General features: G+C 38.0%; 1 protein-coding gene across 4 annotated transcripts; it reads left to right on the plus strand.

The window, feature by feature from the left end:
- The first annotated feature begins 1,920 nt into the window (after nucleotides 1-1,920).
- On the plus strand, nucleotides 1,921-26,770 carry tspan11 (tetraspanin 11). Of its 4 annotated transcripts, XM_047390314.1 has the most exons (10): nucleotides 1,924-2,078; nucleotides 3,029-3,076; nucleotides 4,272-4,396; nucleotides 7,652-7,843; nucleotides 12,859-12,933; nucleotides 16,225-16,329; nucleotides 16,711-16,869; nucleotides 21,061-21,147; nucleotides 23,348-23,472; nucleotides 25,590-26,770. In XM_047390314.1, the coding sequence occupies exons 3-9, from the start codon at nucleotides 4,310-4,312 to the stop codon at nucleotides 23,423-23,425; spliced, it is 783 nt and encodes a 260-aa protein (XP_047246270.1). In that variant the 5' UTR covers nucleotides 1,924-2,078; nucleotides 3,029-3,076; nucleotides 4,272-4,309; the 3' UTR covers nucleotides 23,426-23,472; nucleotides 25,590-26,770. The 4 variants fall into 4 exon arrangements, with proteins under 4 accessions (XP_047246269.1, XP_047246272.1, XP_047246273.1 ...); XM_047390313.1 differs by lacking the exon at nucleotides 3,029-3,076 and having other exon boundaries at nucleotides 1,921-2,078; XM_047390316.1 differs by lacking the exons at nucleotides 3,029-3,076; nucleotides 23,348-23,472 and having other exon boundaries at nucleotides 1,921-2,078.

The raw sequence follows: 26,770 nt of genomic DNA on the forward strand, positions 1-26,770 counted from the left end.
CGGTGTGGTCCCTTGGGACAATGATCCCATAACCATATCAAAATAGGTAAAATCAAGCCAATATTAACCCTCTGGGGTGAGTTGTTGTATATTCATCCATTGTTTCAGATGATTTCCCTTAATTTCTTTTCCTTACCTCAGTGAGAATATAGAAAGACTGGGACCGATAGACACTGTCTCAAAACTAGGGTTTATCTTCCTCATGGTCGCTCCCAGTCATGTTTTTTCGAAACGTGTTTTTTTCAGTTTTATGTAGATTTATACTGGAGACAATCTTATAAAAACCCCAACAAAGGATGGAATGGATTACACAAGTGGGTGGAGTAATTAATGAAAGCTATCTCCCAATGTTTTTTTTTTTTTTTTTTTTACCTAAACTCAACTACTACACAGTTGAACATAAAAATGAAATAATGTTGCATCTCTATAAAAAAATATTAAATAAACACATCAGATTTGGTTTTGAAATGGATAAAGTGTGTGTGATGGAGGTGCAACTTACTATGTGACATTTACAAAATATAAGTAAGGGTGGTGGCAGATATCTGAGCCTGTATGCATAATTTTGAGAAAATGTTTATAAAAAAATTTAACTTCTGCATGCAATTCTTCCAAGAATTGCATGCAGTTATGATAAAAAAAAAAAAAAATTTGATCGTGTCTGTTGTATCATCATTATACCATGGAACATTAACAGTCCCAATGCAACAATAAAACCCCAAAATAAACATGACAGTCATGTCCATGATGACTATAAACTTCTGATCAGAACTGTATGTCAGTCAATTTGAAATATGAAAGTATCAAACTAGCAATAGGAAAGAATCATGGGATAAAAGTGCCACAATCACAATAGGTGGGTACATTTATTTACAAATGTGATGAACAAATACATTTGAAAAGACATGCATTAAACAAATAAATAATCAAATAAACATTTAGATAGAAAATTATGTTATAAACATGCAAATATATCTCTATTCCAACACCTTCCTAAATATGTAAATGTGAAAATAAATATTTAAAATGTGCATTATACATCGATATTCAATTATTTTTTATTCATGCCATAGTCGCAACACATCTTGACTATATTTTAATCCGTCAGCCTCAGATATCAAAGTCAGTGGGCGGGGCTGACACTGCTGGATAAATGTGATTGGTGATTGCACTTGATTGTCTGTGCAGGTTTACCAATCAGATGTAGTCTATTTGAAGACCTAAAGCGTAAGTTTGAGTTAATAATTGATAGACTGTATCACAAAAAAATTAAACAATTCAATAAATGCCGAAATAATTATATATAATATTAACATATAATAATAAAAAAATATAACTTCTGATTTCCACATTTCCTTATTTATTGCTTAACTAATAGCTTTTTGACACCTTTAAATAATGATAAATAATAGTTTTATTTGATTTAGTGTAAGTATTGAATTGTATCCAAATTATATAAAACATTTTTTAACAAATGATTTATGGAATGGTGCCACTGTTGGTTCTCGGTGATCCTCTGTTTATGCGTACTTTTTTCAGAAATACTTAAGAGGGGCTGTATGGTTACACTGTAATCAGGTTTGTGCTGGACATAGCAGCTGTTTGTTAAAAGTAGATCCCTACCCAGGTTGTTTTCACAGCTAATCAAAAAACAATCAAACAGAAAACCGACGCTAAACATTATATAGTATTAGCAATATTATTTTTCTGAGTGCCAGGAAAAGAACTTCATGAAAAACAATTGTATTTTAAACCACAGGAAAATTACTTGGTCCGTCAACAAAGCGCATTTTGTATCCAAATATAAATGCGTATGGCTCTCAAAATAATTATATACATCTAAAATAAAAATATAACTTTGTCTTTTTTGTACAGTAAAATCGTTCTGCTGCTGTTCCGTCTGTCTAAAAGGTACAGTATTTAAAAATACAAGCTGCACTCGAACGCACCGCCGTAGCAAGTGGAATATTCTGAAAGCAACAAGCTTGACCGGACAAAACGCCCACCTCTTCTGTGGTGTCCTCTGTGCTCTGAAGGAAACAGCAGGAATCTGAAGCCTTTTTCCCAGCACTAAAACGGTGAGTATGATGGTGGTTGAGAGATTGGGACGTATGTTTTTAGATAAATATTTGGTAATATTGTTAAACTTTATCCTGCGTATCATCAACGCAGGTGTGGTTTTACAGGATGCTCGACTGTGTATGCCCCATGACCGAGGAAGTGCGGAAGAAAGTTTGTCCTACGGCGTTGAAAAAATAAATATTTTCCTTTATGTTTCCGCAGTCTATGACGGTGAAACACACAGCAGCGTGGTCAAAGTTCAAAAACGTCGGGGCAGGGCATGTTTTTCATAGGAAAAAACGGGTCATGCAAAGCGTTTCAACACTGCGGACCTGAACTGAGCGCAGTCAGGGAGGCCTTGTACTGAAAGAGTTAACACCAGGGTTACGTACTCTTTCCTTAGAAACAAAGTTTATAGGCTATGTTTAAGATATGGTATTAATACTATAACTTATTAGATGAACGTTTGTTTTATCAAGCAGTGCATAAGATTTATTTTATAGAGCACGTTTTATAACGTCAAATGTAACAAATATATTGTCACTTAAAGCAAAGGATGCACACAATAGTGACAAAATGTTCAACTAAGTAAAAAAAATAAATACTATATAACAGAATGTCGAGCTGTGATAAAAAAAAAAAATGCGTTTGTCGCGAGGAAACACCAAGCAAACATGCAAATTCAGAAACATAAAAAAACTATCTTACTGCAATCATAAGAGAAATAAACAAACATACAACATACAGTTGTTTTTTATTAACCGATATAAAAAGTTACCCAATACACTACATTGCTCAGTTCAAATGAAAGACAACAAAAGTTGCTGTAATAAATTATTTGGTCAGAAGATAAACATCTCATACTACAGTCACCCATAATCTCATTCATGCATGTTGGAATCCATAAATTTTTTTTTCCTAAAATTAAATCCATCCATCCGTAGTCTATACCCTCTTGTCTGTGCAGGATTGCGTTGGGGCTGGTGCTTAATCTACAGCGGTCATTGGGCTAGAGGTAGGCTACACCCTGACCAGGTTGCTAGTCCATCACATAGACACACGCGGGACAACCATGCACACACACACAGTAATACCTAATGACAATTTAGAGTAACCTGTTGACCTAACAGTCATGTGTTTGGACTGTGGGAGAAGGCCAGACTACTTGGGTAGAAACCATGCATGCATTTTGCAAAAACTCCATGCAGAAAGACCTCTGGCCGAGACTTAAACCCAGGACCTACTTGCTGCAAAGGCAGCAGTGCTACCAACTGCCCCACCCAGCCCTTTATACTAAATATTTTACTGCAGATACTAAAACTAATGAATGTATTTATACCTTTTGAACATTTCTGCATTCCTTTTCGCATTATAACCACAAATCTCATTGGGGCATAGTTTTAACGTATGGGTTTTTTTTTTTTTTTTTACAATTCAATACATTAAGAGTGCAGTGCATTAAAGTTTGTGATGGTACCATGATGGAATATAGATTATGAATATAAAAGGATGTAAATACCTTTTTTTTAAGGCAACATTGACTGATTTAGTCACTGTTAGCTTTTATTAGGTGCCTTATTGAACCTAATGTATTTTTTTCTTTGTTGCTGTCGATTGGAGGCAACAATATAGATCAGCTTTATGGCTCTGAGTGCTTTCTACTTCCTGACCTTTTATTTACAGAATCAAGACCACACACTATTCTCTGTTAATGATTCAGAGAGTTATGGTTTGTTCCATACCATGAATAATGAAAGGATGCAGGTTTTGACACAAAAAATGATGCAACCTCAAACATTTTTTACTGCTTGCAGCTCAAGAATGTAAAAGATTGCATCAGTGATATGGATATGCAAACATCTGTGAATAAATGAATCAAAACCGTACTTACACCCTGTAGTGGAAGAATGCTCCATGAAATTTCAATCAACTGCTTCTGCACGGAAATAGCAATCAGATTGGTTTCTTTACTCAACACAATCCATGTAAACATGACAAAAGTGCTGAAAACTAAATGGCACAGCATAGAAATCTGCATAGAAATGGGAAGTCTGGTGTAGTGTTTGTGCGGAAGAAACCATAAACCCACCAGGTTTTCTGCAAAAAGCTGCAGTTAGTGATGAGTTGATTCTAGGGTAAGAATGAGCCAGCTTTAAAGACATGTTTCATTGCATGTTTTATTCCTTCCCTTCTTTTTTTGTGCATAAAAGAGAAAGGTCTGCTCTCTCTGGACTGAACTACAGCTAAGATGTCAGCGGCTCATAAAGATGATGAGGAAGACTGGTTGACTGTTTGTCTCAAGTACCTGCTCTTTGTCTTTAACTTTCTCTTTTGGGTAAGTGGCTTTTAATAAGAAAAACACTAACAGCAATCTAAATGATGCTGCTTTTCCTATATGCTTTGTTTTTTTTAACACCACAGGTTGTAAAGCATGAGAATGTCCATTCATTCATTCATTCATTCATCTTCTATGCCACTTTTTCCATAGTGGGTCACGGGGGGGGCTGGTCTCAGGCAGTCTACGGGCGAGAGGCAGGGTACACGCTGGACATGTCGCCAGTCTATCGCAGGGCAACACAGAGACATACAGGACAAACAACCATGCACACACTCATTCACACTTTAGGGCAATTTAGAGAGACCAATTTACCTAACAGTCATGTTTTTCGACTGTGGGAGGAAGCCGGAGTACCTGGTGAGAACCCACAAAATACAAGGGGAGAACATGCAAACTCCCCTAGCTGGAAGTCGAACCCAGGACCTTCTTGCTGCACCAACTGCACCACCATGCAGCACGAGAACAGTCACCAAGAAATGAGAGCTTTAAAGTTTGGTTAAGTAGACATACTATTAACCTAAAGTGTGTTGGATTATTTTGGGCTCGCATATAATTGGGGGCAGGGAATGATATCAAACCAGCTTTCTGGTCTCATAGGTAGAGTTTCCTGCTAAAGTAATAGTTAGGTAGTTACTTGTAATATATTTAGAACACCAGCTGATCTCTTTTGAAAAAGAAATGTTCTATATTGGCTTGCAGACATTATACATCCATACCTATTAAACGTTTTCACATGTGGTCACATTACAACACCTCACGTTATTTTATTGGGTTTTTGTTTGAAAGATCAGCATGAAGTAGTGCATTATTGTGAAGTGGATACAAAAAACTTGATTGTGAAGTTTGCAAATCTGACCCTTTTGGAAGAGCAGCAAGAAGAAAGCCATTGCAACGCCGTAGTGGCAGAGTCATGCTGTGGGGGTGCTTCTCTTCAGCAGGAGCAGAAAAACTGGTCAGAGTTGTAGAGATGGCTGGAGATCGCTGATCCTAACCCCATGAGGGGGTTAAGATCAGAATTCATTGGGGGGTTGGGACTGTTTCATCCTGTGCCGGCTCTGGTTGGCGGGGTAGTTTGGACCATGTAGACCCCTCTTTTGTACATGACCTTCTCCGATGAGGAAGGGGGTCATTGGGTACTTGGGTCGGGGGTCCTTGCCGGGGTCGCTCGGGTTCAGGCACCAGCCCAGGCTAGCCCAGCCCAGGTTCAGGTGCTGGGGCGGTCTGCCTGTCTCCACCCCTGTAGGGAAGGGGACCATCTCCTGGGTCTGGGGGCTGGTTACCCCTAGGGTGTATCGGCACCAGTACCTGGGAGTATAGAGTGTGTATGGGGAGTGTGAGTGAGTGTACGACATCCGTTGTTGTTTGTCTTTATGTTGGGTGCGTGGGTGTGAGTGTTTTTATGTGTACGCATGAGGGTGGGAATGTGTGATTGTGACTGTGTGTGCCTGTTTTAGTGTCAGGTTGGGGCATGGGCTGCCCCCTCTCCTGGATCAGTTTAGGCCACCCATCAAATGTGGAGCCTGTTCCCTCCCGGCCATGCTACCAGCCGGTGGTTGATGTCTCTACCCGCTGGTGTACTTGTGATTCTCGGTATCTGGGGCTGGGTGCATTGGTGTGTGCCGGCTCACACCATGGTTCTTCTCGGGTTCCTATGCTCTGGGGTTCCTTTGGATGACTATGGCTCAGATCTCCTCTGTATCTGTCCCAGGTCCAGGGGGGCAGGTCTGTGGCTCTTCACACTCGCTATTGCATATTTGTATGGAGAAACCTTGTATACACAAGCTCGCTCATGCTCAAACCCACAGGTGTTTAGATTCAGGTGTTAACAGATACATGAATGTTCTATAATGAGCCGCATTTACCACTAAATACGTCTTGCATTCATAAGTACCGTGCACTTTTTGGTAAAAAAGCTGTCAATATGATTATTTCTGCAGGTGTAGAAGCAAGCAGGGTGTTATCTTGTCTTGATCCTTCTTTTTCTCCATTCTTTTCTCCTTCTCTCCCTTTTTTTCCTTTTTGCCCCACCTCTCTCTCTTTTGTGCTTCTTATTTTTTCCTTTTCGGTTCTGTCTCCATGTCCGTAACAATTGAAATAATCCCAAAGTAGTTTCTAATAAAGTTTATTTTATAAATATCAATCAGAGCTATAAAGCGTTAGCTGTAATGCTCAACTTGTGAAAGTAAATCTGTCGGGCTTTTTCTTGACAACAATTCTGAGCGCTGCTCTGCCGGACAGGAAACGGTTTGAAAAAAAAGAGATGGCTGGAGTTAAATACAGAGCAATCCGGGAAACATCTTAGAAGCTTCAAAATCCTTGGGCCTGGTGTGTATGTTCACTTCCCAGCTGGACAATGGAAAGATTAAAGTATACTCACTTTACAAATTGCCTGGTCAAAGTTCAGACCTAAATCCAATGTAGAATCTGTAGCATGAAAAAGTTGATGTCTGAACACTCACCATCCAATCTGACTGAGCTTGAGCTATTTTGCAAAGAAAGTTGTGCAAAATATTTCAGTCTCAGATATGCAAAGCTGGTGGAGAAATCTCAAAGATCTGCAGCTGTAAAAGCACAAAGTTTTTTTGATGATTCAGGGGGCCTAAATGCAAATACATGCTACATTTTTCAGATTGTTTTTATGAAGGAAAATTACATATGTTTTTCTTTTACTACACAATCATTCATAAAATTCCATAAAAAAACATGTTTGTAATGGTAGCATGACTTAAATATGGTGAATGTAGTTGGTATGGATGCTTTTGCAAGGTACTGAAGAGCAAGCCACTTCATAATAATGCTGTTTAGTTGGTTGTTTTAGACAGAAAGGGAAGGGAAGATGAAGGCAAAAGGCTATCGAAGGCATTTCCTATTTGTCAGCCAGTGAACGTCCTGAGATGTGAAAAAGCAGACCTAGAAGCCACCCTGGGTCAATCACTAGGGATTGTTTGGAAGGAAGTGGTCATCATGCCCTTTTCTTACACTCTGAAGTCTCAGTGCTCCTGTGCCACTTTTCCATGTTTCTCTTCAGGTTTCCTCTCTTTTCTTCTCCTCTGCCCTTATTCATAGCCTGTTTTGTACTTTTCCACTGTTCTGACTCATCTAATGGTAATTAATACTCTTCTTTCCCTAAAAAGTGTTATTTCATGCTGGTCTTTTTTTACTTTAAGAATAAATAGAAATGATATACTTTTTTTTCTTTATAGCCATTTGCAACACCTTTTCGAAACAGTGATTTCTTTTTTGCTTTTGCAGGTAGGTGGGGCTGCAGTCTTGGGTGTAGGAGTGTGGACCCTGGTGGAGAAGAGTGACTACTTGAGTTTGTTGGCCTCCAGCACATTTGCTGTTTCAGCTTATATCCTGATCCTGGCTGGCAGCCTGGTGGTTGTTACTGGCTTCTTGGGCTGCTGCGCTGTTATCAGGGAACAGAAAAGTTGTCTTTCTACGGTGAGACATGAGTTACAAGACCTTCAGGAGAGGGTTCCTGTTCAAATATTTGCTTTTGTTTCTATTCTATTCTATTCTATTCAGTTTATTTATACAGTGCCAATTCACAACACATGTTGTTTCAAGGCACTTCACATTCTTAAAGATGTGAGTGGATCAGTTAGTCCTTCATGCAGGTTACAGTGTGGCTTCTAACATGCTTTATCTAATACATTTTTTCCCAAAATATTTGCTGTTACACTTGCTTCACGTTTTATTTTAAAAAGCCTTTTTCTAGATATATTTAGTACCTGAAAGGCCTGACGAAATGTGGACAGAGACCTTAATGACAGGAAGGGAAGATTGTCTGTTTGTTAGTCTGTGAATCAGTGAGAATATCTGTGATTCAGTTACAGATTTCTGCAGCCTGCATGCTGAGTTTTCCTTGGGCCAGTCACTAAATGCCAGTCTAAACTTGAGCAGTGAGAGATTCCTTTGTGCTACAGTTTTCTGTTTTTGTCATTTACAGTATTTCCCATAGGTAACTAGGTATTCCATTTAGAATAATCAGCACAACATTTTCTTAATGTATGAGGAATAAAAGGAAATAAGAAATACATCTACAGTTTTACTTAAACTCTTCATCAACATGAATGCCATTAATTTTGAGCTTTTAATTGAGGATTTGGACTACAGCCAGGCAATAAAGCTCTTCAAATATTATGAGGAAAAGAAAAAGAGAAAGTGACAAATAAAGGTAGGCTTTCAAATTCATTCAGGTGCTACATGGACCACGATTTTTTTTTAGCATTTTTAAAGGTTTGGGAATAAATGGCATCTGTGGATTTGATTTGAATTATTTTAAGCTTGTACAAAAACATAGCACTGTTGGGTTTTGTACAGTAATGTATTGCTGGTTTAGAGTGTCATTTTTGTACATTTAATCCATAGTACAACACAATGTTTAAGGGAAATGGTTTTGGTTTGAAATTAAATATTATTAGTTAACTTGGTTTTTCAGTTCATATTAAAGCAGATGCTATCATAGAAACTGAATTGTCAATTTAGAATTTAGATCTTGATAGATATCAAAACCTTTCCATACAGAAAAAAATATTGTCATAATGTTTTTGTCCATATCGCTCAGCTCTAGGTTTAACCATTATATTTTTCAATGTGGAATGATTTTATCACCAACAAATTTAATGAATTTTAAAAAGCAAGAAATTATATTTAATTTAATGCAGATTTTCCATGATGTAAGCAACTTCAAAACTGTACACACACGGCCAAATGTAAACCTATACTCCCACGAGTATCTAGATAAATGTCTCTTACAAAGTTGCAAAAACACTGCACACTAAAAACCTGCTGCTGCATATTTGACCTCCGTTTTGGACTATAAGGAAAGTTAATCAAAATTAATTAGTTAATTGGTATAGAGCAGGATTTTAAGCATAGTTGGTAAGTTTTTAATGTGATTAGGGTCAGGGTCTTTCTAGATGCTTAATGTTAATCTCCTTTATATGTTCCAAAACTGGTTTTGATGCGATTCGTGCATTATTTAAACATCTAGTTGTGTTCAAGTTTTAAATATCTGTCCCAAACTGTCACTCTCAGAATAAAGGAGATTAATATATTCAGGAACAACCCATGAACCACCAAGGCTATCATAAACTAGAAGTTGCTCAGACACCCAGTTTGACTGTTCAGAGTGAAGCATTTTTAATATTAACATGGACTGAGAAGGTCCAGGTCGGGAAAGAAGCGCATTCTCTAAAATCGGCTTAAATATGCACATGGACAAGCCAAATGTCCTCTGAGAAAGATTTTATATTCAGATGAGATGACGATTGAACTAAGTGGAAGGACACAAATAATATTTTGAAGAGTTGAGGTAAGACTTTCAAATCTAAGACCCCCCGACCAACTAGCAAAGATGGTGATGGCAGCATCTTGCTGGTGTATTGCTTAAAATGGGTGGAATAATGGAGGAGGACTACCTCCAAATTCATCAACTCAGCAACTGAAACTTGGATACTGTTGGATGTTTCAACAAGACGGTGATCTTAAGCAAACATTCAAACTTGTTTTGGTTTGATAAAACAGGCTAACATTTGGCTTCTCGAATATCCTTGATCTGAATACTGTTGAAAATTTGTGAACTATGCACAAAAGCATAGTCTATATCAAAAAATGAATCAATTTTAATGAGCTCTAAGATTCCATTTGAAATAAAGGTAAAATATCCAGCCATAACTACCCCATAACCTGTTTAATGTCTATAGAGCATTTGTGGTTTTTTGGCATCGTGCTAAGAGATTTCAATGCTGCGGGGGCATATATAAATAAACAAGGCTGCATGTATAATTTTGACCCTTTGTGGATTTGAGAAAACCTAAAAGTAAAACTTGTGTACCTAGTATAATTCAATGAAAAACCCAGATTATGACCGTCATGCTCAGGTGAGTGTATGCAAACCTATCTACTTTACCACTTATTGGCGGAAGAAGATGGACATTCAATAATTTATAATACACATGGAAACATCTGAGGGTCCAATCGAATGGTAACCATTTGCCCTGGTATACCTAGAAACAAATCAACACTCTCTTGTACACCAATGTGTGCTGCTTCTGCATAGATCACACTTGTGCAGAAAAAACAACATGGATCTCTTTCTGTGCCAACCTTTAAGGTCTGTCACAAGATGGTGACAAATGACTCTTACGAGGCCCTCACTGTCCTCATTATTTTACAAGGAAGGGGCCCACAAGGACGGAAGCAGGTGGGAGGTGAATGTTCTGTGCTGCAGGGCTATTTATAGGTCTGCCTATCATCTGTTGATGGATGCAGGAATATGAGAGAGCAAGGTGCCTGGAGGAGTTACGAGTTAGATGGAGAGAAGTTTAGGAATATGTTGTGCAGTTTGCTTCAATACCAACATGTGCTATTTAATTTCTTTTATTAGCAAATGAATAATGCTTGGATGTACAGTTTGCTTTTTTTGTTCACACAGAAACTGAAGTGTTTTTATTTATCCTGTAACCAAGAGACACAGCAGGTTATGTGTCTCCATGATGGAATTAATGTGATAACTTTGCAGCAGCAGAGCACCATGGATGCAGCTTAAAAGAGTAGGGACTTAAATATTCACAGTTTACATTGGTGTAAAAACGACTTTCCCACGTTACAGTTTGGGCAGCTTACTTTTTTTGTATACCCGTGACCTCTGTCTCTTCATTCGGTCAGGGTTATTTCACCAGTGAGGAGAGATCAGTCAGTGTTTTAGCCATGGATGTACTGGAAGAACATCTGTGAGCAGCATGGTTGCAACATGATGGGACTGGGGAAGTATAATAAGGGTATTTTAACCTTTTGCTTTTCTTAATGACTTGTTCCTGAAGTCAAATTGGCACATCTCATAATAAGTCAATGTTGACAGATGTCTTTACAGCTTCTATCTAGACATTTATGTTGGATTCCCCTTTATATAGTTGGTCACCAATTGAAAAACATGCTTTGTATAGTTTTTTCTTGTTATTGCTTTTTTGTTTCAGTTTTTTAACAAAGATAAAACTCAGTCCTCTTAAAAACAAGCTATCACTCGCATGGCAAGTCATGTCTTTTGAGTGGAACGATTTGTTTTGTATATTTTTGGCAAATTTTGGAAACACTAAAACACCCGAAAGAGGTTCGTGAAAAGGACCAGCGCAGACGGAAATAGCCAGATTTAATCAAAAATCTTCAGTTTTTTTTTTCTTTTTAAACCAAGTTGTTATATGAACTGTTTGGTCTGGTTGATGTGTTCCAGAAAGGGATGTATCCTGCAAAACTACTGCATTACCCAAATTTACAGTAAGGTTCTGTAAAGTTATTGGTAATACTACCTTACATGTTGTGCAAAGATCTTATATTACCTTCAGCTTTTGGCCACTATTGGCCTTTGTTCATTGGTAGCTGGACATGAAGTAGGGCATAGACGGAAAGGGATAACTTGCAGTAAGTGACTCCTGGCCAGGTATCGAATGTGGGAAGCCTGCATTGAGAACATTAGCCTCCGCATTTGGTCTGGCTGCTCTACCAGTGAAATAGAAAAGAAAGAGGAAATCTAGATACCATCTTTAATTTGTATGTGATTATCTGACTAAAGATTAGATCAGTGAAATAAGCTCAAATTGTATGTCACCCCTAACCCTTTATCATCTGTTGGTATGTTTTTATGTTACTTTTCAACAGTTCCCATTGCTTCCCTGCAGATGTTTACTACCAGATGTTTGGCATTATGTTTGCCATTGTGCAGGTGGTATACAACATCTGTCTCTATAATGGGCTTTGGGGAAGTATTACGAGAGCTGTGGTCACACTGTTTTTTTCCCTCCCTGACAGCAGGGTCTAATTAGTTCTGTGTGGTTGTGGTATATGCTGTGTTTGTAATGGACCCATTTTACAAATAAATACATTTATTCTTATTATTTGAGCCAAGAAAAGTTCAGTTTTTATTTTGCTCATTAGGCATACATATACACCAATCTTTTCAGAACAGTTTTTCTCACTGTACTGTTTTTAGTTGTTGTTGGCTTCTTAGGTTCAGCCTTTTCAATATAAATTGCTTTAATTTGATAAAGCAGTATGGATGTTTCCTTTCTTTTTGGTGACTAAGATAATAGTTATTATTCGAATACTAGGATATTGGAAAAAAAAAATCTCATGTAAATTTGCAGTTGGATTAACGCAGGCCCCAATTAAAGATGCCCCAGAGAAATAAGATTCCACAGCCTGTCGGATTGCATTCTGTTAGTCTTATTTTCCCGCAGCATTGCCATCTGCGTCGGAAGTGACAGATGCAGCTGAATGGCAGATGATAGAAATTTGTGTTGAGCTGTCAAAATTTTAAGCAGCTTGAGTCGGTGAGGAGTTAGTTCAGCTGACAACTGTGTGGATGATTGTGCGGCTGAAATGTCTCAATGCTTCAAAATTTTAGGACATTAATTGAATTTCTTCTCCTTTCTCTTGTCCTTTTGTCTAATTTGCAGTATTTCTTCCTCCTCCTGTTCATTTTCTTGATTGAGCTGGTGGCTGGAGTGCTGGCCTATGTTTACTACCAGAGGGTAAGTTCTGAATGCTCATTATTAAACTTAGTGGGGTTTTACAGGAAAAACATAATCTAGGGAATGTGAATCTGCATATGAATTTATAAAAGTTCACTGTGTAGGATTGAGAAAGTAAGGTGTGAATCTGTATTTGGCCCCCTTTTACTCTTGTTGTGATTATGAATATGAATATATTATTTAATATTAATACTTTAATATTTTATTAAATAATATTTCGGTCTGTTAAGGGTTGTCCTGTGAATACCAGCCCGAAAAGGCAGTGGTATTAGGACAAAATTGAAAGGGATGAGCCAAGCTCTGACATTACTGAACACAAAACTCTGCACACACATGGAATGAATTCATACAATTTCTAAAAATACAAGAATTTATTAACAAATATAAGTCAACTCAAAGTCAAACATATTTCAATCAACAAACTCTTTACTATGCTAAAACAATCCAACTAAACTACCAAGCAGTTGTAGAGACAGGGTCTCTGCTGGGAACTCTCTGGAGACAATTTGCATCTTTAGACCTCAGAGAGAAAGTCAAGCAATGCCTGTGCCTTTATTACCCCCGTTCATGAATGAATACCAGATACAAAAACAGCAATTCATTCCTACTTAACACTAGAACACCCAGGGCCGTCAATTTGACAGTTTTGAAAGTTTGACATGCCATAACTCTGGTTTATTAAAACTCTTATCTTCCTGGCATCCTGACTTTTTCTAAACCTATGTCTTGTGTATTCCTGTCTCTATTTAAAAAAAAATAACAAAGTAAATAAAAGATGTATTTCTACCTCTAACTACCGCAGCCGCTATTTTGACGGCCCTATTAATTACATTGAAATTTTTTTCCCGCAGCTGAGTATACGCGCGAACTTTGCCTAGCAACCGCCACTCTAGAATGCAGTCTGAGAAGGAGATTGTTGGCATCCTACAAATGGCTTCTAGAAGGATATTTTCAGCTCAAGAGGCATTAGAAATGCTTCAAAAATTACATGATTGTGATTCTGGGGTCGAGAGGGATTCTGACGGCTCTTGGTCAGCATTCAGTTTCAGTGACACCGGGTGAGAGAGTGAGCCTCCCCCGGCTAAAAAACACGAGTCGTCCCATTAGCAGGAAGTTGTGGCGCATTATTTCAAGGTAGTAAAAGACTAGCTTATGTAACGATTTAATCATTTTAGGCTATAGTTTACAGATTAGTAAACTAATAATCTATGAACTACAGCAACAGTCCCACAATCAGCGCAGGTTCAGAGACAGGGAAACGAGCCAGGTCCCCAGTGCCCAGCTATAAACCCAGCAATCCAGCTCCCTGGCAGGAGAGAAACTGCAAATCAAGGTACTGATAGTAGACAAAGAAATAAACAATAAGTTAGGTCATAGATATAGTAGCCCAGCAACAACAATTTATTCTGCGCTTTACAGCGTTTTCATCACATGACGATTGCACACCTGGGAAGGAGGAGGAGATAGGAAAGGATGGCACTGTGTGGACAGTGTTAGGGGAGGAAGAAAGTAGAGGGAGGTGTCAGAGCCTGAATGCGTTGACAGAGCGCCAGATCCAAGATCCCCAGATCGCATTCCTCTGCTTGGTGGATGCCGAAATACTCATCCATGTTCAGGGCTGCGCTGTGGCTGAGGCCCGCAGAGTTTTAAGAGATGATTCCTCCTGGGACATAAGTGTGGATGAGCTGAAGGCATTTTTAGTTTATGTCCGCAAAGTGAAAGGGGGGCCTAACATGGAGCTGTCCGACCTTTGGTCAGATTAGTAAAGCATTTTTTTTAAATGTTCCCCTTACTCTGTATTATTTTTCAGTACTATTTATAAATAATAAAACATAATAGGTTTTGATGAAATACTATTATTAATTCTTGTCAAAACCATAATTTTATAGCGTGCAAGAAAACCTTTAGCAATGCGATGACATCTTCACCGCGCTGGCATCCAGAATGCTCGCCATCAAATTGACCGTCTTGGGAGTTCTAGTAGTGTTAGAATTCTGGGAGTCCTAGTGTTAACTTAGTGGATATGACCGCGTGATCGTATGACACTCTTGGATCCAGTTTGAAGAGTTATGTCTGTTTGCCTGTAAAGAGACATTAGCGAGCTGAGTCCCTCCGTCCAGTTCTGCTGGGGACTTGCGTGGAAGAGGTCAGTTTGTTTCAAAAGCGGAGGTTTTATTCAGACAGTGACGTCACAGGAAGTCAACTGTTACCCCTTTTCCTGGCTGTGCTGGAAGTAGGTTAATACAATTTATTTTGAAAGTTCCAGAAAAGGTCTTACTGGCCTTTCGTGTTGTCCTCATGGCTGGGGTCCCAACACTCTGATACCCTTAAGTAAAACCCAGTACCACCAACTGATTTCAGTTCTCCTAAGTGGTCAACCTCTATCTAATATAGTCATTGTTAAATCTAGCTGTTCTGTGAAGGTCTCAGAGGTTTGTCAGTGAACTGTAATGAAAAAAAAAAAGCATTAGCTTAATGCCCAAGTTTTAAAACATTCACCTCCTATTTCAGGATTCTCACTATTTAACCACCCAGGTCCGAGGGGAAATCACCAGATTTCTATCACTTGCCAGTTGATTGGTGCATCATTAGTTTGATTATCTGCAACTCACTGTGGTCTGACCAATTGGCAAGGAGAAAGCATGCTCTTAATAGGATTTTACAGAAGAAACTTGGAGTAAATAATATTAAAATTAGAGACTTTCTACAAAGTGTAAGTTTAGGTTTTATATAAAAGTAAGTATCTGTGAGCACACAGCATCAAAAAGATGAGATTAAAACTGAATTATTTCCCTGCTCCTGCTTAAAAATAGTATTTTCACAGCATGATGCTGCCACTGCTGTGTTTCTCAGTGTAGATTGTGTGTTCAGGTTCAAGTTGTCATATAGGTAGTTGTACAAAAACACTTTATTTTTAGAATAGTTCAAGTATTTAAGTTCTGATTTAAGACTTTGAAAATAATTGCTTAAAGGATAGGAATTCGTGTCATTAGGCGGTTTCTGGCTCGTATGTGTGATTCACAGCTGTATATAAACATGTTAAAGACAGCATATATGGTCTGCTTTTATAATGTAGTCTCAACTATGTTTTTGATCATATCACACAGATGTGACTCATCTGTTGCAACCTAAATTGGAACATTTCTGTTTTAGGTATACTGTAATACTATATTTCAGAAATGAAATAAACTTTCTGGAACACACCTATTACTTTTCACTCACTCAAATAACAATAGCTTCCCCTTCGTTGTTCTCATTATGTACTTGTTCTTTTCTTTGTCTTATTTCTAGCTGAGTTTTGAACTAAAAGAGCACCTCAACCAGACAATGACTGAGAATTATGCTCAGCAGGGGAAGGACACAATCACATCTGCTGTGGACAGACTGCAACAAGATGTATGGGAATTATTTAAAAGTTGCTTAGTCTTGTTTAGTTTATGTCTCTGCTTTTTCATCTGTCAACAAGCCTAATTAAGTGCACTTGCTATAAATTAATGAACATAGTTTAAAACTTTTCCTAAAGATGTAGTAAAACTGTTTTTCATTGTAGTTTATATAATTGATCCACAACTATCAAGACGTTCAATCAGTGTAAAGTCAGTGAAGCAGAAGATTATCTTTAAATTGCAGGAATTATAAACCCCGAGATTTATGATAAGAAAGTATTTACATAGAAAAAATATTTAGTGTAAATCCTGAAGCCGTTTTCCATGTTTTGATGCCTTAAGTTGGTGAGACACCAGCCAACCCCCTTGATTTATTTTTCTGCCTCTCCAGTTCAAGTGCTGTGGTAGCAACCACTCCCAGGATTGGATGCGGAGTGTGTACATTAGGTCAGAACAATCAGGAAACAGGGTGGTGCCTGACAGCTGCTGCAAAACCATTACTCCTGCCTGTGGCAGAAGGGACCATCCGTCCAACATCTATAAAGTGGAGGTGAGTTTTCATCTCCTCATTAAAGGTGGCAAGTTCCATCCAAACTGATCTTAAATGCTTCTGGAAACAAAGTCCATGTAACTTAGTATTATCACTTGTTAAAAAAATAGTACTGCAATATGCTGTTCCTTGCAAAAGCATCCATGACCCTTGTAATGTGTCATAATTGTGAAGTATACATAGAAGGAAATACATAGTTTTCTTTTTAATGTATTGAAATCTAACTGCACATCACCCTGAGCCCACATTTCCAGCAGTGGAACATAGTGGGAATGCTTTACTTTAGCTGAGAGAGGGAAGCTTTTCAGATTTGATGGGAAGATGAATGAAGCTAAAACGTTCTCTCACATAAAATCCTTATAAAATTCATTGAACGTTTTTTTTGTAATGTGACAAAATGTGGATAGTTCAAGGGGTAGGCATTAGAGGGATGGTAAGATTACTGTATTCGCATCAATGCTTGCATGTGGAAGATGCAAGTGCATCAGTAGAGCAGCTGTGAAAAGGTGCAGTTTCGGGGAATAAAATCTAAATGTGCTTATTTTCATGTCCTTGCATCTAATTATTAACTTCATTATTTAAAGAGATACTCCACACTTTTATTGAGAAACACATTCCACCTGATTGAATGACTTTAGGGGTTATTCCTCTGACATATACTCTTTGTTCGAAAGCAGATGACAATTGGCAATGCTAAGGAGACAGAGCATGAGTAAGATGTGTGTGTAACAAACAACAACAATGTAATGATGGCAGAGGTCATAAAAATGCACATACCAACTAGCTATAAATTTGCACAACTTGCCTTATTACACACTTGAGACAGCAACAGTCTGTGAATGTGGGGGTCTTTTTGTAACCTAGCTTTACCTGCCTCAGGTTCGAACTTTTGAACCTGTCTTGGAGGAAGAGCTCTAGAAGACCCTTGCTAAATGATACTAGTGCCAGTTTTCAAAACCATCAAACATTTAATACATTGTAAAGCCAGAAGTAATAAAATAACATTTTAGAAATCTTACTGATTTTCTTCCAGGATTGCTTTTTACTTAGCTCCATCCATCTCCACACCAACTCCGACCAGCTTCCCTGGTGAAGAAAAGCATTCTCACAGCATGATGCTTCCTCTAGCATGTGTCGAAGTGGGCATGCTGCTTCTAGTGCAGTGTTAGTTTTCAGCCACACTTTGCCTGTTGCAAGTATTTGTATTGAGGTTAAGTTACACTCTGTTTACAAACTGGGTGACTTCTCAAAGTAATTGGTTGTTTGATTAAAGAGGCTGATAACTACGCCTAACATTTCAGTTTTTATTTCTAAAACTTTCTGGAAACTATGTATCCTTTTTTTGTTTTGTTAAGTTAATGGGTCAAAATACTTACAAGAGGTGAACTGTAATTTGGCTGTAGAGCTCCTGGGTGCTTTTAATCAAATTGATAGACAAGGTAGGAAGGTGCTATGGATATCTGACTGCATTTTTGTCTGTGTTTGCATGTATCCACTTTGCCAAATAAAAAATAAAACAAATCGTGTCACTAAGGGATGCTATGATAATGGGAAGTCATGGAATATTAGAATCCATGTCTGCTGACTGGCTTGATAAATGGACACTTAGCTGCTCATGTGCATTTCTGTAGTTAATAGGAACCACTCACACAGCTCCAAGTTTTAAAATGCAATTGTTGTCTGAAAGTGGAAAACTACAGGGGTTGGACAATGAAACTGAAACACCTGTCATTTTAGTGTGGGAGGTTTCATGGCTAAATTGGACCAGCCTGGTAGCCAGTCTTCATTGATTGCACATTGCACCAGTAAGAGCAGAGTGTGAAGGTTCAATTAGCAGGGTAAGAGCACAGTTTTGCTCAAAATATTGAAATGCACACAACATTATGGGTGACATACCAGAGTTCAAAAGAGGACAAATTGTTGGTGCACGTCTTGCTGGCGCATCTGTGACCAAGACAGCAAGTCTTTGTGATGTATCAAGAGCCACGGTATCCAGGGTAATGTCAGCATACCACCAAGAAGGATGAACCACATCCAACAGGATTAACTGTGGACGCAAGAGGAAGCTGTCTGAAAGGGATGTTCTGGTGCTAACCCGGATTGTATCCAAAAAACATAAAACCACGGCTGCCCAAATCACGGCAGAATTAAATGTGCACCTCAACTCTCCTGTTTCCACCAGAACTGTCCGTCGGGAGATCCACAGGGTCAATATACACGGCCGGGCTGCTATAGCCAAACCTTTGGTCACTCATGCCAATGCCAAACGTCGGTTTCAATGGTGCAAGGAGCACAAATCTTGGGCTGTGGACAATGTGAAACATGTATTGTTCTCTGATGAGTCCACCTTTACTGTTTTCCCCACATCTGGGAGAGTTACGTTGTGGAGAAGCCCCAAAGAAGCGTACCACCCAGACTGTTGCATGCCCAGAGTGAAGCATGGGGGTGGATCAGTGATGGTTTGGGCTGCCATATCATGGCATTCCCTTGGCCCAATACTTGTGCTAGATGGGCGCGTCACTGCCAAGGACTACCGAACCATTCTTGAGGACCATGTGCATCCAATGGTTCAAACATTGTATCCTGAAGGCGGTGCCGTGTATCAGGATGACAATGCACCAATACACACAGCAAGACTGGTGAAAGATTGGTTTGATGAACATGAAAGTGAAGTTGAACATCTCCCATGGCCTGCACAGTCACCAGATCTAAATATTATTGAGCCACTTTGGGGCGTTTTGGAGGAGCGAGTCAGGAAACGTTTTCCTCCACCAGTATCACGTAGTGACCTGGCCACTATCCTGCAAGAAGAATGGCTTAAAGTCCCTCTGACCACTGTGCAGGACTTGTATATATCATTCCCTAGATGAATTGATGCTGTATTGGCTGCAAAAGGAGGCCCTACACCATACTAATAAATTATTGTGGTCTAAAACCAGGTGTTTCAGTTTCATTGTCCAACCCCTGTACAGTAAATAACTTAAGTATAATTATTTTGCGATTTTATTTTTTTTATTAGAAATGACAAGAATTACTAGTCACAGGGAAGGAAAAAACAGGACAAATGAGCATTTACATATCAATATGGGAATTTTTCCATACATGAATTTTATTTCAGGGTATAAGAGTAAGTAGGCTGAATACAAACAGCATACTTTTCAGATTGTATTTCTAAAACTTTATGGAAACTATGCAATTAAATAAAATTGCAAGTTTGCATATGTCAGAGTTCTAGGTGTTCTTTTTTTATATACATTAGCAGGCATGGTCAAAATACATACAAGATAAGTGCATTTTAGTCTGTCCTATGTCATAATTGTTCTATACAAAATAGAAGCTGCAAGGATAAGAGTTACAAAAAGGACTCAGATAGGGTTGTCTCTTGAAATGAATAAATGATGAACCTTTCAATACTATGAAGGCTGCAAAGGTTTTATATATATATATATATATATATATATATATATATATATATATTATATATCTTTGTGTCAAATCCTTCAATTCCCCCTTCATTTATAACTCAATATACTTTGATTGTGTGCTGAGGCATAAACACGGAGACTTCCATTTTCATATAAAATTGTCACTGCATTCAATTGATGATAAATACATGGGGCGACAGTGGTAGTGGTTTGTCCTGTAACCGGTGGGTTGCGTGTTCGAACCCCTGCTCTGTCTGGCTCAGTCGTGTCCTTGGTCAAGAACCTTCTCCCTCCTTGCCTGCTGATGGTGGTTCGAGGGCTTGGTGGTGCCTGTGTATGGTAGCCTCACTTCTGTCAGCCTGCCCCAGGGCAGCTGTAGCTACAATGTAGTCTACCGCTCGGTGTGTGGATGAATGGGTGGATGACTGATTGTAGTGTAAAGCACCTTGGGGTCTTCAGGGACTTGTCAAAGGATTATACAAGTGCAGGCCATATACCATTTACATTCGAGTTTAGGTTAAAAATGGAATAGGTTTTATCTTTTTTGCACAATTGTATTTTTTTTAAACTGTCTTTCTATTGGGTAACGAAGCTTAGATGACAGCGAGATGATGATATATTAACTAAGTAAAAATGAAAAACCTCTGTTTTTCCTGCAGGATGTTTTCTTGTTTGCTGCAGTAGTTTTGATTTCCTTGTGCTGAAATGCGAAGACTGTTCTGTTTGTTTATTGGATTCTGTTGTAAATTACTTTTTTCCTCTCTAGGGTGGTTGCATCACTAAGCTGGAGCAGTTTCTTGCAGACCATCTATTGGTTATTGGTGCAGTGGGAATTGGAGTGGCCTGTCTTCAGGTCAGTAAAGCATGATAGTGTAGTAATAGGGTGTAGAGATGCAGAATACATTTGTCCTATCGGCGGAATAAAATCTACCTTAATCAAACAGGCTTTATAGTATAAAATAACAAGTCTCTGCCCTCTGTTGAATAAAACCTTGCAAAACCCTGATTGATGGGTTTTTAGTCTTTCCATTACCAAAAATCTAATATGGCAGGTCAGAAACCTTCACATTAGTGCTTTTCCATGTTACAATGATGACTCGGCTTCATTATCACAGTCCTTCTGTTTGTTCCATTCTGAAATAGACTCATGCTTTTAAGCATTGTGGAGCAGTTTGATGCATATACAATCTGCTATAACATTGTGACTACTCACGTAAATAAAAGTACACAGCCCTATGGAGAAACACTCCTGAAAAGAACATAAAAAAGAATCATGCAAAGTGCTCATGGGTCTTATATCATTCACCGTTGGAAATGGATCCTTTGAGCATTATTGGTTTTGGGATGATGAGGTTTCTGTGCTGTAAGCTTACTTTCTACTATTGCTGCTGCTCTGCAGGGCTATGTATGCTCTATAAAAATGTTTATGGTGAGAGGCAGATGTTAAAGAACAAGAGAGAGAACTAGTCACCTTGCTATAACAGCATATTTCATTGTTATAAGATGAAAAGTGTTTTAACTGCTAGTGGTTAGTAGTAACTCAAGTTACACTGCATATTGTATTTTGTGTTTGTTTTTTGCAAGTTGACTGCTTTCCCATTACTCTGCACCACCTTATTAATTAGTTTGTGACCACCATGTCAGTTTTAACGCTGCGATTAGGAATTTTCTGGTGTCCTGTAGGCTGTTCAGTTTTAATTGGGCATCAGAGCCCTAACGGAAAAAAAAAATGCATAAGGGCCTGAATTAAATCCGAAACAAGACTTGAAATGGCAAAAGATGACATGACCAGTCATGTAGTATTTTTGATGCATACCACTGTTCAGAATTCAGCATTCCATTGACTGTTCCCAAAAGCATCACAGGTTGAGTATGCAGAATATTCCTATGAAAAAGGATTAAAAATGCAAAACTCTGTGACATTGATAGGGGTTAGGGAGTTTAATCACTTTTGTTCACAATAGTTTCTGGTATTTATTGCAATGCTGATAAAGGTGAGTGTAAAAAGTATTTAAAAATGAATTGCAATCTTTTTGACATACCATAAGAGCTTAACAAAAGCAAATAATAATAAAAAATACTACCCACCTTTAAAAATTCTACTTTACTAGCAGTCATTTTCTGTATGTGCAGCTGTACATCTAGGCAACATTATTTTTTTTCACTACAATATTTGATATGGTTATTGGTCTTCCTTATTGTAAGTAATCATTAGGGAATTTGATTTGGTCATGTTCCAAGTCTGGGTAAGTATGGGAAAAAAAGAGCAGCGTGAGCATATATTTATTTCTCATTTTACTACCTTAATGATAAAAATCTATCTGAAAATTATGGAATTTTTACATTAATTTAAATGAAAATTATTTTTGTTTTCTTTGATGTTCCACATTAAAACTTCAGTTTTTGTCAAACTCATTTATCATTTTGGTTTTTAAATCACTGGTAGATAATTCATAGACAGTTAGACAGACATTTGTTCAAAATAATGCTCCTGCTAGTAGATATTGCTTGCATAACCAGATGTCCTTATCTCACACACAATGAGCACAATATAGAAAATGGCTTCAAAGCATTGAAGTGTTTGTTTGTCAAAGCTGGTACCAAACGTACTGATGCAGGTTATGAATTGACACATATTCAATACCAAACTTCCTATGGCAGACATAATAGCCCAAATGACCAAAACTACTAAGGGAATAAACTGTGAAGATGCCAGATGACCAGTGGCTGTTGTTTTAGCATAGGAATTTGTCCAGATTGTTAACAAAATTGCCTGAAAAATCTATCAATCTGAGTTTGGAAACAAATGGAAGTTTGAATTAGAAAACTGTGAACTTTGCTGTTCAGTAATCTAAGCCTTTCCTTTCCAAATATTTGCTTTTGTTTTTGTTGTGCAGCCTTACTTCACCTGTTATTAACTCTCACTTTTTGTCTATAACACTTAACGTATCAACATAATTTTTGTGTTATGTTTAATGTTAACCCAGCAATCATATTCTGACTCTTGTGCGTTGCAAATGTCTTTTTGTTCTGTATGTTTGGTTTCACTGTAGCTGGCCGGGGCACTCTTGACAGCCTGCTTTATCTATCTGCTATATAAGGAAGAGCAAGAGGACTTTGGTGCATTGTAATTTGGCTCTAGAGATCCTTGGTGCTTTTAATCAAATGGATAGACAAGGTTGGAAGGTGCTATGGATATCTGACTGCATGTTTGTCCTTGTTTGCATGTGTGCACTGTGCCACATATAAAATCTGCAGTTTGCATCTATACATAATGATTTCTGTTTGGTTGATTTTATATAATCTGCATCTGCATGGCTTCGGCAGTGTAAAAAAATTGTGCCGCTAATGCATGTTATGATAATGGGAAGTCATGCAAACTTAGGATGCATATCTGGTTAATGGAAACTGAGCTGCACATGGGCATTTCTAAAGTTAGTAGTGTGTCTCTTTTCCCACAGTTCCATGTTTTTAAAATGCTAGGGTTGTCAGAAAATGAAAAACTATACAAAAATAAATGTATGAGGATTTTTTGTCAGAGGCCTGAGGTGGGAGTTTAGAGGGTCTTGACATTGCTTATCCTTTCATATTTGGACGCAAAATTAAAAGATAATCAGACTAATGTACTTACAGTCTTCCATAATTTTACATCTTGTTACGGCAATGTTTTCATGCATCAGTTAGCTTAAATGTAAGACTGACAGTTGCATGTTTCCTCTCTGTTTTAAGATTATACATTCATAATTTGGCTCGCAAAATATTTCAATATGTTCTCAGTTAATACTGTGCAGACATAACTCAGATGCAACTTTGACTGTTTTTTTTAAACAGTGTTCTGTTTTAAACATCTCAAAATTTATTGAGTAGTGCTTCAGCTGCTCTCCGTGCAGCTATCTGAGCTCAGCAATCAGAGCAGTTCACATGAGATGCGGCAGCTAATGGAGTAACTGTGAATGTTAATAAGCTGTGATTTTCAAAAATTTGGCATGCAAATTGGAGTTGTATGTCTCACTTGGGGTGCAGCCAATATAAATCACAAAAAAAGAACAGCAGATTTTAAGAGTTGCTTTGTCAAGGATTCATATATGAATTATCCAAAAATACTTTGATTTAGACCCCATTTGATGCCCAGCATCAGGAAAGACAATCCTCCTAAAACGTTTTAAAGGAAAGCATTTTTACTGTCAGAATTTTGAATTTTTAGAATTTGAAACTTGCGAGAACAGATGTGAAATAAGGACCAATCCCCGACTTGCTTGACTTTCAGGGCTTCTACAGACTCAGTGATGGAATTTTGTCACTTGCCCATTTATCCATTAAGATTGAATCAACGAGTAGCTTCACTTTGTTTAGAATTGGATTGGAAAGAAACTGTCACTGTGGCAGCTGGTTTTTGTTTTTTTTCAAATAGTGTTCTGTAGTGCCAACTTGAAGTTAAAGGTTCGAACAGTTTCTTGCCGTAGTGTTTAGATCATCTCTGTAATAATAATTTAGAGTACTATTTTTGGGCTCTGTGGTGTCGCAGTTGGTAGCACAGTTGCCCTGCAGCAAGAAGGTTCTGGGTTCAAATGCTGCTCTGGGGTCTTTCTGCGTGGAGTTTCTTTGTTCACCACATACATGCGTGGGTTCTCTCCGGGCACTCCAGTGCAGTCCAATTGTTAGGTAATTGGTCTGTACCTAGGTATGTATAAGTGTGTGCATGCGTGGTTGTTTGTCCTGTGTGTCTATGTTTATGGACTGGGAGTTCCCCACCTCTCGCCCAGTGACTGCTGGAAATAACGGCCAGCCCCCCTGCGACCCTGCAAGGATAAGCGTGAATAGAAATGGATGAATGGATTTTTGCATTTTGTAAAGCTTGTGGTATCTGTGAACTATAGAGATTGCACCCATTTTAAAGGATGTATTTCCAGGTTACCAGTACCTGTAATTTAGGATTCATTTTTGCAAACTTGAAAGTTGGTTTATAAGACTTTTAATTTACAGTTTAATCAAACTATTTTGAATTACTAAAATCTTTCTCGGGAGCAACCAAAGTACAGATATTTGTATATGGATATGCACACCTTCCCACTCCCTCCAGATTTATTTTGTTTGTTTCTGCAAGCTTGTGCACACATGCTACTGTTGCCGTAATGGCTGCTTTGGTCCTCCCATCACCATAGTAACCAGCTTCATGCTTTCAAATAGCCTCCAACTCCATCACCTTTTAACCCTTCTCTGCTCCTCAGTCAACAGCTTTCAAGCTTCCCACAGTCTCCCATGGTGAGCATTTGACTTAACACTTGCTGTTTTCAGATCTGTGGGATGGTGTTCACCTGCTGCTTGCACAGGAGGATCAAGATGGATCCTTACTAAGCGTACAAGACCCCAACAAACAACCACTAGCATGCAGATGTAGCTAAGGCTGCTGGCACCGATCTTCCGCACCTGGATCTGGAATTCCAATCAGATAATTTAACTGAAGTTCACACCTAGTATCATCAAAAACTAATTAAGCCATGGAGTCTGGTGCACAGAAACAAAAAGGTTTATTTGGCTTACCTGCATGTTTTAAATTGAGCTGAATTATAACCTTATACAACTAATGCAAAATAAGACACTGTCATTAATTTTCCTGACTACTTAATACAGTATTCCCAGCCTCTGGATGTCAATAAGCATTAAATATGACACTGTCAACACTTGTCATTATTTGTGAAGAAATGGAATGTAATGTGCCTTTTTTAGGATTCTGCTGACAGATAATTATGTGCTAACTGAGTGCCTTGAATCTTTAAAGGAACATTGACAACACACCGTGAAAAACTGCAAATACAAAGTGTATTATTATATTGGCGGTTATTTAAATATTTCAAACAAAGCTATAATGCTGGACTCTACATTAAGAAAATTAACTCACCAAAACTGCAACACTCCAAAGTTAGCCCACATGAAGCCTAAATTTAGGGATGTCAGTTCTTGAAGAAGTTACAGTATTTCTGATTTTAGAACTCCACCTAGTGGCTGCAGCTTTTAATGAAACAACCCATGTTTTTATAAAACAAAAATAGATGCTAATCTCTTTTCAATTTTTGTAAGAAGTTAGTCATTTTTAGTAAGTTTCTCTCTACTCCCTGATATCTTTTTTTTAACATTAAAGCTGAATGATTTGGATTTCATTTCATCCCTTTTTGCCTATTGTTAGTCAATGCTGTAGATATGAATATGACATTTTAAATAAGATAATTGTGTACTTCATCATTGTAACTGTTTTATTGTTAAAAATGTGTCATTACCAATGTTGCATAAAATGATTGCAAATGATTTGGATATTGCTTTTTTTCTTCCAAATACCTTCTGAATAAAGGGTACTGATTTATGAATAGATTTGCTAATAAACCAGTAAAACACTGGCATGTGCTTGTTTTTGATGGATTGATGTTCATCAGTCTAAGATGATCTGAAGCTCATAAAATAAAGGGTAAAATTTTGGTGCA

Source organism: Girardinichthys multiradiatus, chromosome 17, assembly GCF_021462225.1.
Source record: "Girardinichthys multiradiatus isolate DD_20200921_A chromosome 17, DD_fGirMul_XY1, whole genome shotgun sequence".
NCBI lineage: Eukaryota > Metazoa > Chordata > Actinopteri > Cyprinodontiformes > Goodeidae > Girardinichthys > Girardinichthys multiradiatus.

Coding starts and splice junctions, on each gene's coding strand:
- tspan11 (XM_047390313.1), top strand. CDS start 4,310: ATGTCAGCGGCTCATAAAGATGATGAGGAAGACTGGTTGACTGTTTGT. Junction 4,397..7,651: donor TCTTTAACTTTCTCTTTTGG/GTAAGTGGCTTT, acceptor TTGCTTTTGCAG/GTAGGTGGGGCTGCAGTCTT. Junction 7,844..12,858: donor AGAAAAGTTGTCTTTCTACG/GTGAGACATGAG, acceptor TCTAATTTGCAG/TATTTCTTCCTCCTCCTGTT.